This window comes from Poromitra crassiceps, assembly GCF_964638095.1.
Source record: "Poromitra crassiceps genome assembly, chromosome: 15".
Classification (NCBI taxonomy): domain Eukaryota; kingdom Metazoa; phylum Chordata; class Actinopteri; order Beryciformes; family Melamphaidae; genus Poromitra; species Poromitra crassiceps.
The window spans coordinates 34,235,079-34,252,287 of NC_139634.1; the positions used below are offsets into that span (position 1 = coordinate 34,235,079).

General features: G+C 45.2%; 1 protein-coding gene across 2 annotated transcripts in view; it reads right to left on the minus strand.

Moving 5' to 3' along the window:
- Positions 1-17,209, minus strand: part of fstl5 (follistatin-like 5) — a gene marked incomplete at both ends in the record, with an annotated part of 182,649 nt that overhangs the window by 36,678 nt on the left and 128,762 nt on the right. For both annotated transcript variants that reach the window (XM_083651485.1, XM_083651484.1), the window contains 3 exons: positions 3,541-3,675; positions 6,389-6,550; positions 16,008-16,128. In XM_083651485.1, coding sequence (XP_083507611.1) covers positions 3,541-3,675; positions 6,389-6,550; positions 16,008-16,128 — 418 coding nt within the window. The remainder of the gene's footprint in view (positions 1-3,540; positions 3,676-6,388; positions 6,551-16,007; positions 16,129-17,209) is intronic.

The window sequence follows — 17,209 nt, forward strand, 5'->3', positions numbered from 1 at the left end:
GGGACTAGCAGCTATCACACTTCGCTGCCTCGAGGCGAAAAACGCAGCATTTTGTACCCGAAAGAAGAAAGAAAAATAATCTACATATGACACAAAAAAACATCAACCTTTGCTACGGCGTGACAATGCAGATGCTGTTGCTTTGTGACCGTTGCTTTTCAGAGTGGCTGCACAGCACAGGGAATGGCTGCTGTGAGTCAGATTCAGAACAGAGAGTTCTGATCATTGTGAGAGTGGGTTACCTTGACCCATCAGCATTAAGTAGAAATCTATTCATTTAAATTCACAATGTACTTTCATTCCCACCATACCAGTCATTCCTTCTTCCTTGCAGTCTTTCACTTACTTTCTGCTCTCGCCCTGGCGGTGCTCTCATATTTCATCTCACCCTCACATATATGAAAGAAGTATTGATGTCCGCATAAATACAACCCTACAACAGATATAATGCAGTCAGATATTGAGTCAGTCAGTTACATCTGTGCCTAATTGGCAACCAGTGTTGCATACAGGATGACAGCAGTGGCAGGTGGAAAGATAACAGACAGTATCCACTTCTTGGACTTCTCTTCTCTCTTCTCTTCTCTGATGATAGCAGATAGTGAACAAGCCCTCGCTAACTGTTTGGCCCTTCTCTTAGGCTGGGAGACCAGCCATCTGAAGGCCCCTCACAAGCAGCTTCTAAACATGACCCAAGCTGCCAAACATCAAAACTAAACGTTGACACTATAGCCGTGCAATGATCTACTCCAGTTGGTATTTCAGCATCTCGGTCAAAGGCTTCCTCGTCTATAGGCTAGTCAGAAGTACCTATCTGAGAACTTTGACAACAGCAGCATCAGGGGTTTCAGCTGTGATATTAAAGGACACTTGTGAATCCTCGCTACACAGACTGAACACGCTCGGCTTCAACAGGAGAATGCTTATAGAACGCCTGGAAATAGAAGGGATATCTTTTGATATCCACTATTCTGCCGTGCCTACGTTGCTGTATGTATGGCAAGCATTCAGGATGTGAGATTTCAGCTATCTGCTCGTGATCCTGGTGTTTACTGTGAGGAGCATGGCTGTCAGGAAGCCAGATGGAAAGATTAGGTTTAGATGGTAAAAGCTGTAAGCGTGCTTTTAAAATACATGGCAGACACAATAATAAGTGAACACACACACACCCACACCCACACACACACACTCACTCTCATTCTCTCTCACACACACACATAAACACACTCACTCACTCTCACTCACACACACGCGCACGGACACACACACACACACACACACACACACACACACACAGAAGCTCTCTGTAAAGCACTCTGAGTGTTCGTTAAAAGCACTTTAGAAATAAAACTGAATCGATTTGACCTTATGTAGCTATTAAACTAATTATACTTGTAAAGATGAACAATCTTGTACTCTCTCTCTCTCTCTGTGTTCTATATGAAGAGGATGAGGCTTATAGTTTCCTATGGATACATGAACCATGTGTCTGGCCTTGATTGAATTGACCAACATGGCTGTGGTGATGTAAAAGTGGCCATGACTAACCGATTGCCTAGTGGACAACACATGAATAGATGTGAACTACTATTGAGTTAACAAGTCCTTTGTTCGATAGATACAGAACATTACGCTCACACAGCCACAAAAGATGAATTCCTTTTCTTTGAAAGCCGTTCTTTGTAAACTATTTTCAACCTCATTGTGAGTCAATAATTAGCCATTTTATCGTGTCATCCTGGAAATTCTAGCCAATCGCTAACTGCACACATACCCCAAACCGTGCATATACTTTACACCAACGTAGTGAAGGTACAGTGCAGCAGGTCTAAAGTCTGAAGGAAAACCAAATGCATCATGACACATCGACACAAAAGAGGTTATTCTTGAGTGGACCGTTTTTTCCCCCTGCGAGCACCGACTCTAAGCTTCTGCCTCCTCCACCCTGAGTCGATTCCGACATCTAATTAAAGAACTCAGCTCGCAGTATAAGAACATGTCCATCTTATCAAGGAAGTCTAGGGGTGAGAGAGAATTCTGTCCTGACAATTTTCTCGAAACAAGTCACAATATATCGAAATAAGGAAGATCACTCCAATAATATCAAGGCGATGTCACTGACACTGATTCAACAATTCTTCATTTGCAAGTGAAATGATCTTACCCGAAAATAAGATTGGAAGACTCTCGGCTAGACTAAATGACTTGTCTAGATGGAGATTTTTTGGGGCGAGCAGATGATGAGGGTGTCAGTGGAGAGAAGCGTGGCGTGCTGCGGGCGGTGCAAGGAGGAGCGTGGCGTGCTGCGGGCGGTGCGAGCAGACAGTCCATATTAGCCTCCGGCTCAGAGAGACAGGCCGTCCAGGAAGCACAGATTGAGTCAGGCTTCCATTAGCTCAGATAACGAGCTCCTGAATGAAGCCGGCAATCTAATAAGAAAACTAGAGTGGGTCAAATATGAAGTGAGATATCCAGGCCAGACGACCGACCGCGGTGTAGTATCTGTTTTTATTTTCCCCCTCGTAGCGTTAGAGGTGGAGCCATGTTGGGCCATGTGCTCTGACATCCGTTTGAACTCCTGTCCTGTGGGGGGGGGGGGGGGGGCTGCACAGCCAAAATGGCCCGCAATCTCCCTCCAGCTCCTGGGGCAATTTTCGCCTCCGCCAAAGCTTCAAAGCACACGGCTGACTTCTGACCTCAGAGAGCGCCCGTCCGCTGATGCGTGACTGACTGGGTGGAGGATGTGTCGGCGCCGGGGGGACGACGACATCGACATCACTGACTCCGGCGGAGGCGGGGACAGCGCGTTCGCCCCGTGTGACTCGACTCGAGCAAAGTCGCTCAACTGTAAAGTCGCAGCAATATGTGGCTGCTTAAGGCAACTCCTAATTACCCACAGAAAGTATTTCACACTAACAATCCATCTTGAAACCCCGAAAAGCAGATCCTGACATTTCCAAAAAGGCCAGCGTTGATTACCGCGTCAGACGCTATACAGGAGGAGATTGTTGTTGTGCCTAAAAAATGGGCTAAGTCTGAAGACGACGGTTACTTTTGTCACAGCTTTCATTAAATTCATTAAATCTTGACCGTTCCAAATACCAGCTTAATCAATGAAGGTTCCTCCAAATAGTGGACTATGAGAAGAACTTTGAAACGGCACGATGAGTCAGTGGAGATGGCACGTGCCGTTACTGGGAGGAGATGGAATGATGACAGATGAGTGAGACTATCATAACTATTTTACTAACACAGAATATGCCACTGACAAGAAATGTAAAACGACACGAGATGAGTGGGTGGAGACGTACGTATATGATTGGTTATATTTCCAAGCAGCCGAGAGACAGAATATAGATAGTATGACCATTATCTCCCCAGCAGAGGCTCTATTATTGCATCACAGAATATAAACTATTAAGAAGCGCCTGGATGAATTATTAAGCGCTCCATTGGCTTAGCTCCATTAGACCCAGAGCATAGAAGTTATACATACGAGTTTTAGCTCCATTAGACCCAGAGCATATAAGTTATACATACGAGTTTTGCGCGCCGAGTCTTCCACAAATAGCGACGAAATGTCCTCGTCCACGCCGGCCTCGTTCTTGGCGATGCAGGTGTACGCGCCGGTGTCCTCAAAGTGCACGTTGCTGATGTGCACCTCACTGCCATTAGCTGGGGGGGAAAGAACACACACAGAGACAGTTTGCCTTCCAGAAAGGGATGAAAGGCGACGTCTGTGCTAGCATCCTCTGCCAAAGTTAGACTGTTGGCTAATAGTACACTAATGGGAGAGGAGAGGAGAGGTCTGAATTGGATTGGGTGGGAATTGGAAAAAGGAGTGAGCTTCACAGGAGCGCACGTTGTGTTTCTGTGCGAGCACTGCAGCTGTTTGTCTGCCGAGGTATGTGTGACACCTCAAAAGACTTAGATCCTATACTGTCATTCATGGAGAAGATAGTTCTATTTACTTTTTTTTATTTTCCTGACTGTGAAGAACTTTATAACTTTCACTTTACTTTGTCAAAGTCAGTAGCATTAGTTATAGTAATAAGGGGGTGTTTGAATTTGCATGGTCGAATCTGATTGGTCAAGTCTTGCCTATCGTCGACTGATTGTCAATCGGCTTATTTTTTATTTATTTTGATTTGGCTCACTCATTGATCCATTCGCATTTGAGACATTGGCTGTTTTTCCACACCAGACAAAAGAGCTGAAACATCCAATTAAACAATTTATCTTCTTGACTTGGCATCGGAATAATCTCTCTTTCATGCATTGAGAGAGGTCGAGAGAGAGCGAGGGAGAGAGGGAGAGAGATAGAGAGGGAGGGAGAAAGAGAGAAAGGGAGAGAGAGGGAGAGGGAGAGAGAAGGAGAGAGAGAGAGAGAGAGAGGGAGGGAGGGAGAGAGGGAGAGAGAGAGAGGGAGAGCCACGGCAGTGAAAACCTGAATGGATTACTGTATGAACAGACCCTCCATCATTCCAACTCCTCTCTGCAATCCTCAATCCTGAACAGATCTCTGTAATTCAGATATCCCTGTAATCCGCAAAGTCCAACCGTCAATCCCCTGTGCCAACCACACTTCCATCAGCAGTCAATCAAAGGCCACCCAAGACCCAGAATGCTAGTGTGGGCAGGGGCACCACTGCCCGCTGTGCCTTCTCTCCCCCTCTGTCTCTCCGTGCATAATTATGACCATCACAGAGTCAATTATGACCAGTACAGCGCCAGAGAAGAGGTGGAGACGAGAGAGAGAGACAGAGCCCCACAGTGGTGTGTAGTCTATGTGATACGCAGGTATATGCAGAATACCCACTAGGAAAGCTCCAGGATTTGAGTATACCCACTTACAATTGGGCAAAGATATGTAACAGTGTAGTTTTGTGACAGTTTTAGACCTATAGGCTACACATGTTTTTTCATATAATCAAGGACCCCTCATTTAGGCCATGTTCACATTACAGGGAAATCCGATTTGCTGATAAAGTCATTAATCATCATTATCTTGATTGGTTTCCCAAATCTAATTTGGGAGTGTGTCCGCACTGCCAAAAATCTGATTTTCAAGTCGGATCTGTGTGTCCAGACCTAAACAGCCTATCTGCATGGGTTGCTATGGTAACGACGTGGGCGCCAGTAAATACATACGTTGGTGACGTGGTTTTCCTGCGCAGGAGCAATTGATGACGAGTTGCGAGTGACGTTCAAATCAGATTTGGTGGAGCTGCGCGTCCGCACTGAAGACACATCAGTCAATCAGCACATTTGAAGCAGATTGGAAACTACCTCCATATGTGGTTTGGGACAAGTGACACAAATCAGACTTGGAGCGTCCAGACTCATAAAACCAATCTGGATAAAGTCATTAATAGGTCACTAAAGTTCACAAATCGGATTTGGCCTCCTAGTCTGAACATGGCCTTAGTCCACATCAGGGCAACAGACCCCCATTTGATAAGGGTTTGTCTCTCAGATACAAATCTGAGAATATTTCTACATGTGATTTTGTCCAGAGTCCCATGCCTGTCTATATTTTAGGTAGAGAGATAACAGAGAAAGTGAAACCATCAAAACAGTCATTCTTCTATTATTCTCTAAAAGATAGTGGATAATGGAACAACAACCATTGATCAATTTGCAGGGGGACCCCCAGGAAGCCCCACATACAAATCTCACTCCAAGCTGAAACTTACCCACTACAATAAACTAGACTACACCACTGGAGCCCCATATCAAAACACCAGTAGCCTCCCTTAGAAAGGATGAAAGCCGAAAATGACAACCATCTTCTGCTGTAATTGAGACCGGCATTTATTTGTCAAAATGTTGAGCCACATCCCAGTAAAAGGGACTCTGCGTTTACTGTAAATGGGACTTGGCTTTTTGTTGAAGTTTTACGATATTAATAGGCTGATATTTATACCTAAATAGGCTATACTGTATATCATGATTTATTGGGAGAAACCAAGCAATTGTAATGTAAAATCAGACATTCAGCACCCCCATATCGCCTGAATGGAATGATCCTTGTTTCATAACCACATTTTGCGACGATTCGACTGTGAGCTTGGTAGGCGAATCAGGCTCCTTCGAAGAATCGTCGAGGTCACACAGTGATACAGTAGCAGTTCGTAATGTTAGTTAGAGTAACAGCAGTTAGTATTAGTATTATTATTAGTAGAAGCAGCAGTAGTAGGAGTAGTGGTAGTAATAGTAGTAGGGGTATGATTAGGTAGACTAGTAGTAGTACTTAACTACTCTATCTACTACTGTACTACTACTACTACTACTACTACTACTACTACTACTAGAGTAATAGTATATTTCGAGGGTGTATCTCCTCCCTAAAGCTGCTGTTGCTGAAGATGCTGCTGCTGGTCCCCACCTTGCAGGGTGAGCTGTTTGGACAGCTTGGTTGTGATGTCCATGCCGTTCTTCAGCCAGGCCAGCTGGGGGTTGGGGATGCCCTCTGCGTGGCAGCGCAGGCTGGCGGTCACCCCTGGCTCTCTGGCTTGGCTCTCTGGGTAAACCCGGATGACAGGAGGAACTGGAGGGCGGTGAGAAAGAGGAGAGAAGAAGAGATGAATGCGGCCCATCCCTCAATACTGCTGACATGAATAGCTCCTTCGAGGATCGAGGCAACCTTATTGAATGAGAAGTTTTCTTTTAGAGAGGATGCCAAGTCCTATGGACTTATGGTTTGGCATTAGCATAATGCTATCAATAGGCTCAAGAGTATTTCATGCATACGCCGAATGCATTTCGATAAGGTTAGCGTGCACTGTGAAGTCAAACAAATCAGATAGATAAATAAGGGAGGGAACCTCTGTTTGCACGCTATTGATTTTGCTTGGTGGCCATTGATTTGACATCGGTTTTTGTCAGGAAGGAGATGAGGGGATATAAGTGGAGAAAACAAAAGAGAAATAGAAAAATGCATACATTAAATGTAGCTCTCTTCTACAAACTGTTGAAAAAGCTGACTTCACACATTTATACACAACGTGTAACTGTCATAATTGGAGATTCACTTATTTACCCTATATTGCTGGAGCCAAAAACAAACAAACTCTCGAAAACAAAACCTACATATTTTCACGGTCCATGAATCAACATAAATCAATAAAAACAACACACGCAAATACGTTAACAATATGCATTTATGCATTAGCCGAGAATATGACACACGTCTGCACCCGTAGGCTAACTTGTTAGTATCTGGCGCCATAAAACTTGGAAAATATCAAAAGAATGAATTTGAATAATCTGTTAAGGGGGGGAAAAAAAAGCCTCTCTCCTCAGAAAAGCACTAAAATGGCAAACCCCTTCAAAAGCTCTTCTCTGAGGATGCCGTCCACACAGATTTGGCGAGTGAAACTTGCGTAATGACAATGAACTGTAAGTTGACAGAGGGGCCATAAAAAAGCAATATGAATCATCCCTGACACATATAAGGATAACGACCTGGCACTGGCAGCGCTTTAAGTAGGGACATCAAACATCTCTCTCCTGGGCATCCCCCTCGCCTCGCAGCCTCTGTGGCCCAAATCACTGTCCTACGTCCCCCATTTTCTGAAACAGGGTTCTGATACTGAGAGGTAGCGAGGCAGAGGCGGTTAGAAGAGGCGCAGGCTTTGGCAGAAGCCAGAGAAGGCTCTCGAGACCATTTCCTGCGGGGCACCTGGGCGAGAGGAAGTGGCCTCGGCCAGGTGAGTGGAGGACTAAAGATTGTTGCCATGGCCATCTGGCAAACGTGACACTCGAGGGCTTTGGAGCTCACGTCAGACCCGCACTGCCAGCACGCCATCCGCAGTGCGTCACCGACGGCTCTGCATGGCACCGACAGCCAGGTGACTCTTACCTACCACCACCACTACTACGAGGAGAATCACTCCAGTCACGGTCATGCTCCTTATAGCAGTAACAAGGTATGATTAAACAGAAGCCACGAACACAATTACATTTCGTACGGTCTGGTGACTGAAGATTAGAATATAGCATAGACTCATTATCCACGCACACGCCCCCACAGAGATACACAAAGCTCTGGCCCCGTTTCTTGGAGTCTGTGCTGCATTTGCTCTCTCTCTCTCTCTCTTTTTTCTTCATTATCATTGCGTTTTTTGGAGGGTTAGGATTGTTTTTTTGTGTCGTTTCTTCTTCTTCTTCTTCTGTAAATGGCGTTGAGACAGCCTTGGTTGTTCAAAGCGCGGCCGGGAAATAAACGTTGCTTGACTCGTGACTTGATTCTGCAGCTGCACGCGTCATGCCACGCTGCCTCGCTGAATGATCTCTGACTAGTTCTACAGCTATATATTTATAACGCGGAATAATAAAGTGATTTTGGCTCAGTTCAGTCGTGTCAGACATCTTGTCACATGTCCTGACAGGGTGAGAGGAACGCAGGCGTCCTTGGATTGAGCTAAGCGGATGTGAAACTAATGTTGTAAATTGATTGTAAATTCACAGCTGCCATTTTTATTTTAAGACGGGCTATTTAAAGACTAGATGAAACTTGAATGATCCCCGTGGGAATTTGGGCTCACGGCATTAGCATAGAATAGAGGATAAATACATCAAATAGAACATATTGAACTATTATTTTTAGATTTGTTCCACCCCCCCAACCCCCCATATTTTCTCCTCCCCAATTGTACCTCACCAATGCTGTCCTGGTCCGCTGATCTGGGGAGAGTTGTAGACTAGCACATGCTTCCTCCGATACATGTGCAGTCGCCAGCTGCTTCTTTTCACCTGACAGCAAAGGGGTTTCACCGGCAGGACGTAGTGCGTGGGGGATCACGCTATTTCCCCCAGTACACCCCAACCCCCTCCCCCAACAGGCCCACCAACCGACCAGGGGAGACACTAGTGCAGCGACCAGGACTCATACCCCACCGGCTTCCCACCTGCAGACAAGACCAACTGTCTCATAGGAACGCCTGAGCAAGCCATAAGTACGGCTGCCTCTATCTCTACACACAACCCACACACTACACACTACACTGCACACACACTACACTAACCCAGACGCCCCCAAATAGATCATATTGAACGTTAAAGGTATTTCTTCATTGTCATTCTGATACAAAGCTCACATTGGCTTGTCACTTGTTTGTCAAGTATTGTCAGATTTATAGGTCAGCAGATTTCCTGAAGCCATGTATCTCCATTTATCTTCTTTGTTAGACAGGACACAGTGGAGGATGACAGGGAGAGAGAGGGAGAGAGTGTGTGTGTGCGCGCGCGCGCGTGTGTGTGTGTTTACGTGCGTGCGTGAAATGCAACAGAGATGGTGAGTCAGATTTGAACCCGTGACTTGGGGAATACATGGCATGTACCTGCTGGCCCGCTACCACAACACCCCATTAATCAGCTGCCTTATAGTAGCATGGATGGAGCAGGTCCCCATGAGCAGCTCATTAACTGAACCTCTCAGGCAGTCTCACAAGGTTACATTCATTAAGGTGCTGGAATTAAAACTCAGAATGCATCCACAGGGCTTTCATTTTCTTTTCTTTTTTTACTTTTAAACACGGCATTAGTCAGTGTCATTAAGAGTCAAATTCAGGTCAGTCACTCAGGGGAGGACGCTTCACTTAAATTGCAGTGCGCACTGCGCACATAATCAGATATACAGATGTACAGTACTGTAGTTGTCGGCCGGCAGCTGTGTGTGTGTGTTTGTGTGTGTGTGTGTGTGTGTGTGTGTGTGTGTGTGTATATATATACTAGGCAATCGATTCCTAGGCTCGCCCGCTGCGCAGCCTCGCCCGCCGTGCAGCTCACCGAGCTGGCCCTGCAGCCCGCATACGCAGCTCGGCCGCTATGCAGCCTCGCCCTGGCTGCTCATCATGCTGGATCACCTGTCCTGTAGCTGGCAACATACAGCTGTCCATGGCTGAAGAAGGTGGTCTGAAGCCAGACTCCCACTTCTTTCAGTGTCTGACCCTGGGACTTGATTTTGCTCTTATGACATCACTGATGATGTCACAACTGCTTTTATGACATCACTGATGACATCACAACCTCTTATGACATCAGTGCTAATGTCACAATGCCTCTGACATCACTGATTACTGTATGTCACAGAATTTATGACAACACTGATCACATCATCACTGGGACTTTGTGTGTGCGTGTGCGTGTGCATGTGTCTGTCTCGTGTGTGTGTGTGTATTTATGACATCACTGTTAATGTCATCAGTGGGACAGACAGACAGACAAACAGACAGACAGAGCTCTAGCTCCCTTTTTTTCTAGATAGATATATGATGGAAAGCCTGACACTGAGTGCACCAGCCCTTCTTCATACCATTTTGTGTCAAATGCTTCTGTCATTTGACTTGATGGAACTGGCTGGTGCTTTCTGCTGAACACCTTCGCCCGTGGTCCAATCAGTGAGTGCAAGTGCAGTAAGTGCTGAGAAGAACGGGAATAAAGGAGGTAGTGGTTCTAGGAGGATGCCAGAATTTACAGTGGGGTCTTAGTTTTCATGGATTTAATTCAACCAAACAGAATGCCTGGACCCAGCAGACAACATCATTCCCATCACCGTCATCTGTGATTGGAGGGATCCCTTGCCTGCCAGTACCCGTTTCCTCGAACATCCACACTTGGTTTACAGGTATGCAGGTGTTCGCCCTAGTTTAACAGCATGAGGCACAGGTAACTACGTAGCATCTCAGCCTATGTATAAATGGTAAACACAGAAACATTGCTTAACATCTAATTACATTTTTGTCAATGTATTGAGTTGATTAAGGTTCTAACTATAGAGTGGTGTTTGAATTGATTCTTCAACAAATGATGTGGAATAAGCGGGGCGATAAGTATGATTTTTACTGCATGGCATAACATGGCCATAACAAATCTGTAGGGGGTCGATAGGGTTGGTGATTAAAACTAATGACTCACCGATTACTTTGCCAGGTGCTGAGATGAGTTTTCAAAACTCACCTCTGTTTGGGAAGAAAAATTAATTCTCCACCAATGTTCATTTCAACTCACTCGCATTTTCAAATGCTCAGCGATGGAGAACGGTGCTACGAGCAAGTAACCGCCATCACACATTTCAGCTACTAAAGCGAAGCCTCGTTCTCAAGCCAAAAAAAACAAATGACAGAGCAGTATCATCATCATCATTATACAGTATTTTGCATGCCATCTTCTAGATATTTCTGCTCTAATTAGTCGCTGTTGTGAAAATGTCACTTTATTGTTTGTGTCAACTTGATTGATTGGTGATTGAATAATAATTGTTGTTGTTGCGATTCCTACTGGTTGCCGTAAGAGGTCAATACAGGTCATATGCCCCCCTCAGCTGAGTGAATTTGTCCTGTGAGAAGGTGCTCGAGTGTCTTTATCCTGTCAAGCTGTAGTTTTCCATTCATCCTAGTTGCAATTCCTTCTGGGCAGAGAGAGGAGTTGATGAAAGTCATTCATTATTTAATGTCCCTTTAAGGTGGGATCAAAGAGCTGACAAGCCACTGGTACAAATCTATTAAATTAGTAGGCTGCTGAGAACGCGAAATGGGTTCAGAAGGCGCTGGATGAGTTCAAAATGAACATTGTTGTATGACAATGAGTTGAAGGTTATACAGAATTAAGTTCAATATATAATTGACTTGATATTATCAGATGAATTGGGATCATTATTAGTTCACGACAAGCACTAATTGCAATTACCTATCCGGCAATTGTGCCCGCCTAGTGTATGAAATCAGCCATTCAAAAGAACAAAACAGATCATTACTGATACAGTAGCATAATGATGAATTGTGACTGATATGAATATGGAATATATGCACCTATTTCTTTTAATAATCAAATGTAGCCTAATTAAGAGATAATAATGTGTGAACGGAATAATATAAAGCATTTCAAAAAGCTTTGAAAATGTGCCTTTTTGCTGCTAGAAGTCATTAACAATAAAATGGTAAACGTGTGATTGAAATGTACGCCTCCTCTCTCAATAAATATTCCACTCTGCATCTTTTGCCATATTCCCAAATGCCCTATTATATGAATAACAATCAAACTACAGCATTTTGTTTCGCCGGGCACCTTTCCTTTTTCCCACCCAATAGGAAAGCGTGTTCCCCCCTCCGGCACCCCGCCGCCTTGTGCAAACACCTCGGTTGCGCTGCCAACGTGTGCATATAAACCTGATTTGTGTTTAAAACACCACTTGGTTTTGCCTGGACGGACACGGCGATGAAAGGAAGTAGCCGCTCTGTTGGGCTTTTTCCACTCAAAACTCAATTCGGACAAGATGGGCGAAGGAGTGCTATTCTGATGTGTTCCTGAGTGTGTCAGGAGAGCCACAGCCTGAGAGCGCGACACAGCGGAGCTGACAGCACCATCATAAAGCTCCCCAGCCAGCCGTCAATCACTCAGCGAGGCTGCCGGCGGCGGCGCCGCTCCGGGAGATGAGCACGCTTATAGACAGACGCTCGCACGCGCGCACACACACTGACACACGCACGCGGACACACACACGCGGACACACACGCCCGCACACACACGGACGCGCACACACACACACACACACACACACACACACACACACGGACGCACACACACACACCATGGCAGGAGACCACTCCGACAGCCCGTTGCTGGACGATTTCCAGCTAAGCCTGGCAGACTTGTTACAACTCCTCCATCAAATTGAACTTGTGGCTGTTGCTGAAAAACATTCTGCTGGTCATAAGTATTGCAGGAACTGCAGACCCCCCCCGACTCTCCCTCCCCACATGCTCACAAACTTTATGTGTAGTGTTAGTGTACATCCTGTACACACATAAAACTGCTTCTCCTTCATGCATACACAAACATATTCACTGTCATCATGACATACTGTACTGTAAACCAGTGTAGGAAGCCAGGCGCAAGAAATCTCAGAATGCCCCTAAAAACCGTGATCCAGGTGCAAAAATTGCCCCCAAGATTTTTGATAATTCTCCCTGCATTCCATTTCCACTTCCATCTCTAACACACACTCAGCACCTGCCAGCTGGTTGCCAGAAGACGAAGAAGAACACACTCACACAAACAGTGCTGTTTGTTCAGACTAGACTAGACGCGCACGCACGCACGATCACGCACGTGCGCACACACACACACACACACACACACACACACACACACGCATGCATGCACGCATGCACACTTACCCTAAGAGTCTTTGCACACATAGTCAGTTTTTTCGTCCGAAATTGACGCACAAAATAAAAAAGAATACGACCTCATTTGAGTCAATCATCATTGACACACCGAATCCGACAATTACGTCCGTCATTTAAGTTTTCGGATGAGGTTCGATTTTCTGCGATTGCTCTCTTAAGTCTGTGTCTGTCTAAACTCGCGTCAACAGGGGGCTCTCTCTCTCTCTCTCCTTACCGCCGGACCGGATAAACCCGGAAGTGAAACCCGGAAGTGAAACGCAGCTGCCTGCCTTTTACCCCGTTCGCGCTGCCTAGCAACATAACATAAACAATGTGAACGCCATGCATACTCTCGCGAACATCTCTCGTTATATTCTAACAGGTTTTTTAGAAGTTATTTTGTGGTTATGGCCAAAGTGGCTGCTGCAAACCGTTTCATTTCACTTCCTGATCTGCCCTGGCCACAGAGAGACTAACACTGGCCGATTCACTCGGGGTTCAAGCGAGACTACTCTGCGTTGGTCTCGTCTACTATTAGAGGTAAGATGTGATGCATTGATATTAAATTTAGACTGTTTAATAACAATCGAAAATCTTGCTCGTAGCTGCTTTAAGAAAACGCATACGAAGAACAAGCGAACTGTGTGTGCAAAGACCTTAACCATAACCATTACTTGCCTAACCCTAACCTTAACCCCCAAACCAGCGTTTTACTAACTGGGGACCCGGCTCCCCCCCTTCCCCCAATCACCTGGTCTTAAGTCGGGTGTGTGTTCCCAATTTTGACTTAAGTTCAACCCAGACATTCATCGAGACGCACAGACAGACACACAGACAGAGAGACAGACGTGCACACGCGCGCGAACACACGCGCACACACACACAGACAAACACACACACACACACACACACACACACACACACGCACACGCACGCACACACACACACACACACACACACACACTCACTCTCTCTCTCTCTCCCTCTGCAGCTCTAGGCCCCCTGGGGAGAGGTGGAGAGTAAACCAGCTCAGTTTTGTCCAAGGCCTGAATCCAATGCCAAACCTGTGAAGTGAAAAGTACTCGAAAGTTTCAAGGGTAAAACAAAAGAACAACAAAAGAATAAAGAAAAAATGCTGGAGCCATTGTTAAGAGAAAGATCTGGGACAGGAATTAGCAAGCACTATGGAACTCCCGGGAATACCGCTATACCTTGTTCTCAAGTTTTTCAGAGAGGAGTCATTGTACGTGTGTGTGTGGGAGCTGCGCTCATTTGCGTGCTTTTGGTGTTTTGTTTTCTGGGTTTGTTATTTACTTGCTGGGAAACCAAATAGAAAAATCCAAATCAAAGCAATTTAGAATCCCTGAAAAGAATAGAGAGCCATAGATGGTGTAAATGAGATGTAACTTTATTGATTCCTGTCAGAAAATTGGATTGTTGCAGCTGGAAAGAAAGGGGAGAAGATAATAATAAAAAGAAAGAAAGAAATAGACCAAATAGAACATAATGGTAATGAAGATCAAAACAAATAATGCCAATGAAAACAACATAGTGGTGATACTATAACAATACGAATAGGCTACAAGTTTAATATGGCCATTAAGCAGGAGGCATTTTGATGAGTCAGTTTGATGGTAAGCAGTCCCTCTGCTGTATTGAAGTCAGTACAATAAGGATCAAAGAACTACGGATAACGCTCTGCCATTCACTGCACAGAGTTTACAGTACTGAACCCCGTCTCCTCTCTGCCTACTTGGCAGTCTTCACAGATATATCAAAAGAGTTGCTTCATAAAAAAATGAATATGTCTAGACTAAATTTCACTCAGCTATTCCCAATGAAACTGCAAACGTATGTCTCATCATCCTTGTCCGCAAGGACATCTCCAGACTGCAGAGCATCATCCGCCACGCTGGAAAGGTGGTCGGGTGCAGCCTGCCATCCCTTCAGGACCTACACACTACCAGGATGTTAAAGCGGTCTCGGAAAATCATGGCCGACCCCACCCACCCAGGTCATAAACTCTTAAAATGTTTAACCGTAAGGAGAAGGCTTAAGGGTGCTTTGTGCAACCGATTTTATTTCATGGAAACCTTCATTCAGACTTTAAGGAAAATCTTAACTCAAGGTGTTTTGTGCAACCGGCCCCAGAACCTCTCGACACAAGGACAGCGTCTTCCCAACTGCCATCCGTCTCTTCAATCAGACCCGTAAGCCCCCACAAATTAGGACTTTGTCTCCCACCCCGGTGCCCCCTGAGCACAACCGGCTCTGCAACGACTTGGGTCCCCCCCCCCCATTTTATAGACATTACCCCCACCCTCCCCTCACTTTAAAATACTTTTACTATGCACTTCTTTATAACTATGCTCGATTCCTAGGCTCGCCCGCTGTACAACATTGCTCTGTCTCTTTTACCCCCCCTCACCACTGATGGGCTCATCAGCTGCACCTCGGCTCGTGTACACGTTGGATTCATGTGAAACCTGCCTGGCAGGATGATTAATCAACATGTTTTCTCCTCTAAACTATGTTGATCACAACAAGACTCGGCAGACCTTCACAATAACAGCAGATCTGGATGTCCTTTCAAGGTCTTCAGCATGGCGGGGAACTCAATTTACCATCAGCCAGCCACAGTGGCTGATGGATTTCAAAACACAACAGCCATTTCCACTATACCCACCAAAGATGATTCAGAGAATGCCAAACTGGATGATAGAGTAGATACAGCGAATAGCCATTCCGGTCCCATTGTGCGTGTGTGTGTGTGTGTGTGTGTGTGTGCGTGTGTGCGTGTGTGTGTGTGTGTGTGTGTGCGCGTGCGTGTCTTACCGTTTACTTGGAGAGTGTGTATCTGTGAGAGTTGCTCATAGCCATCGGCATGACAGGTATAGTTGCCCATGTGGGTTGTGGTCACCTTGGTGATGTACAGGGAGCCATCATCCCCAAAGTCCTACCAGAGAGAGAGAGAGAGAGAGAGAGAGAGAGAATTATTGACAGAATTGGATCAGCAATGCTGCGGTGATGATGAGGCGTTTGGAGGTGGAAATCAGCTGTTAAAATGGGAATGATGCCAGATGAGAAGATAAGCATGTTCCATAGCAGCACAGGAAATGAAAAATATAGCAATGTTTCAAAAAGGCACATGGTGGAGCATTGTAGCAAATATCCATCGATCTCAGTCAAAGGATGAATCCTTGTGGTGCCACAAAGAAGAATTGTGCAAAATGAATATTGCAATCACAGATAGGAAAGATAGTCTCTAGTGGTTTTGGCAAATGCCATATTCCCAAATAAGAGGGAAGTGATCCGATAGGAAAGAAGGACTAGAGCTACAATTGATCAGAGTAGAAAACATGCAATGTCAGCTGTTTTCAAAACAGAAACAAAGAAAATCAAAATTGGTTGCTGAATAGACCCTTTTCACGGGGGGCATTTTGTGTCAAAAAGGCAGAATAAACACAGGTGCAAGCAAAACATTCATGAGAGTTTCCAAATTCCAATCATGGAAGTTGGAAACCCTCATTAGTGTTTTGCTTGCACCTGTGTTTACCCTGCCTTTTCGACACAAAATGGCCGCTGTGAGAAGGGTCTATACACAGGGTCAATCAGAATGAATATTGCCGCTTCTGTGAACAATCATCTCAAATGTCATGTTGAATCATCGTCCCTGAAAAGGCCAGAATGACAGTTGGTACCCTTTCGTTAACACAAATGCACAACACCTGTTTCACTCCAATTCTCTTGTGGCCTATTCAAAGCAAAACAAAAGTTCTAATTAAACCGAAGCCCATCCGTGATGTGAATGTGTGAAGAGCCAACTGAAACATAATTAATGAATTCATGCTGTGTTGTAATTATTAAGCCGGTGAACACAAAATAATGGGTGCCGGACAAGAAAAGAAGGCAAACATAAGAATAAATTATTCAGCTCTATCACTGATAGAAGCCCCCGAAGCTAATGAGCCCACTCAATGGAGTGTTGGTGTGATGAATCCATCTGGCAAAAAGCAAATATCTGTCACCTTGGCAAA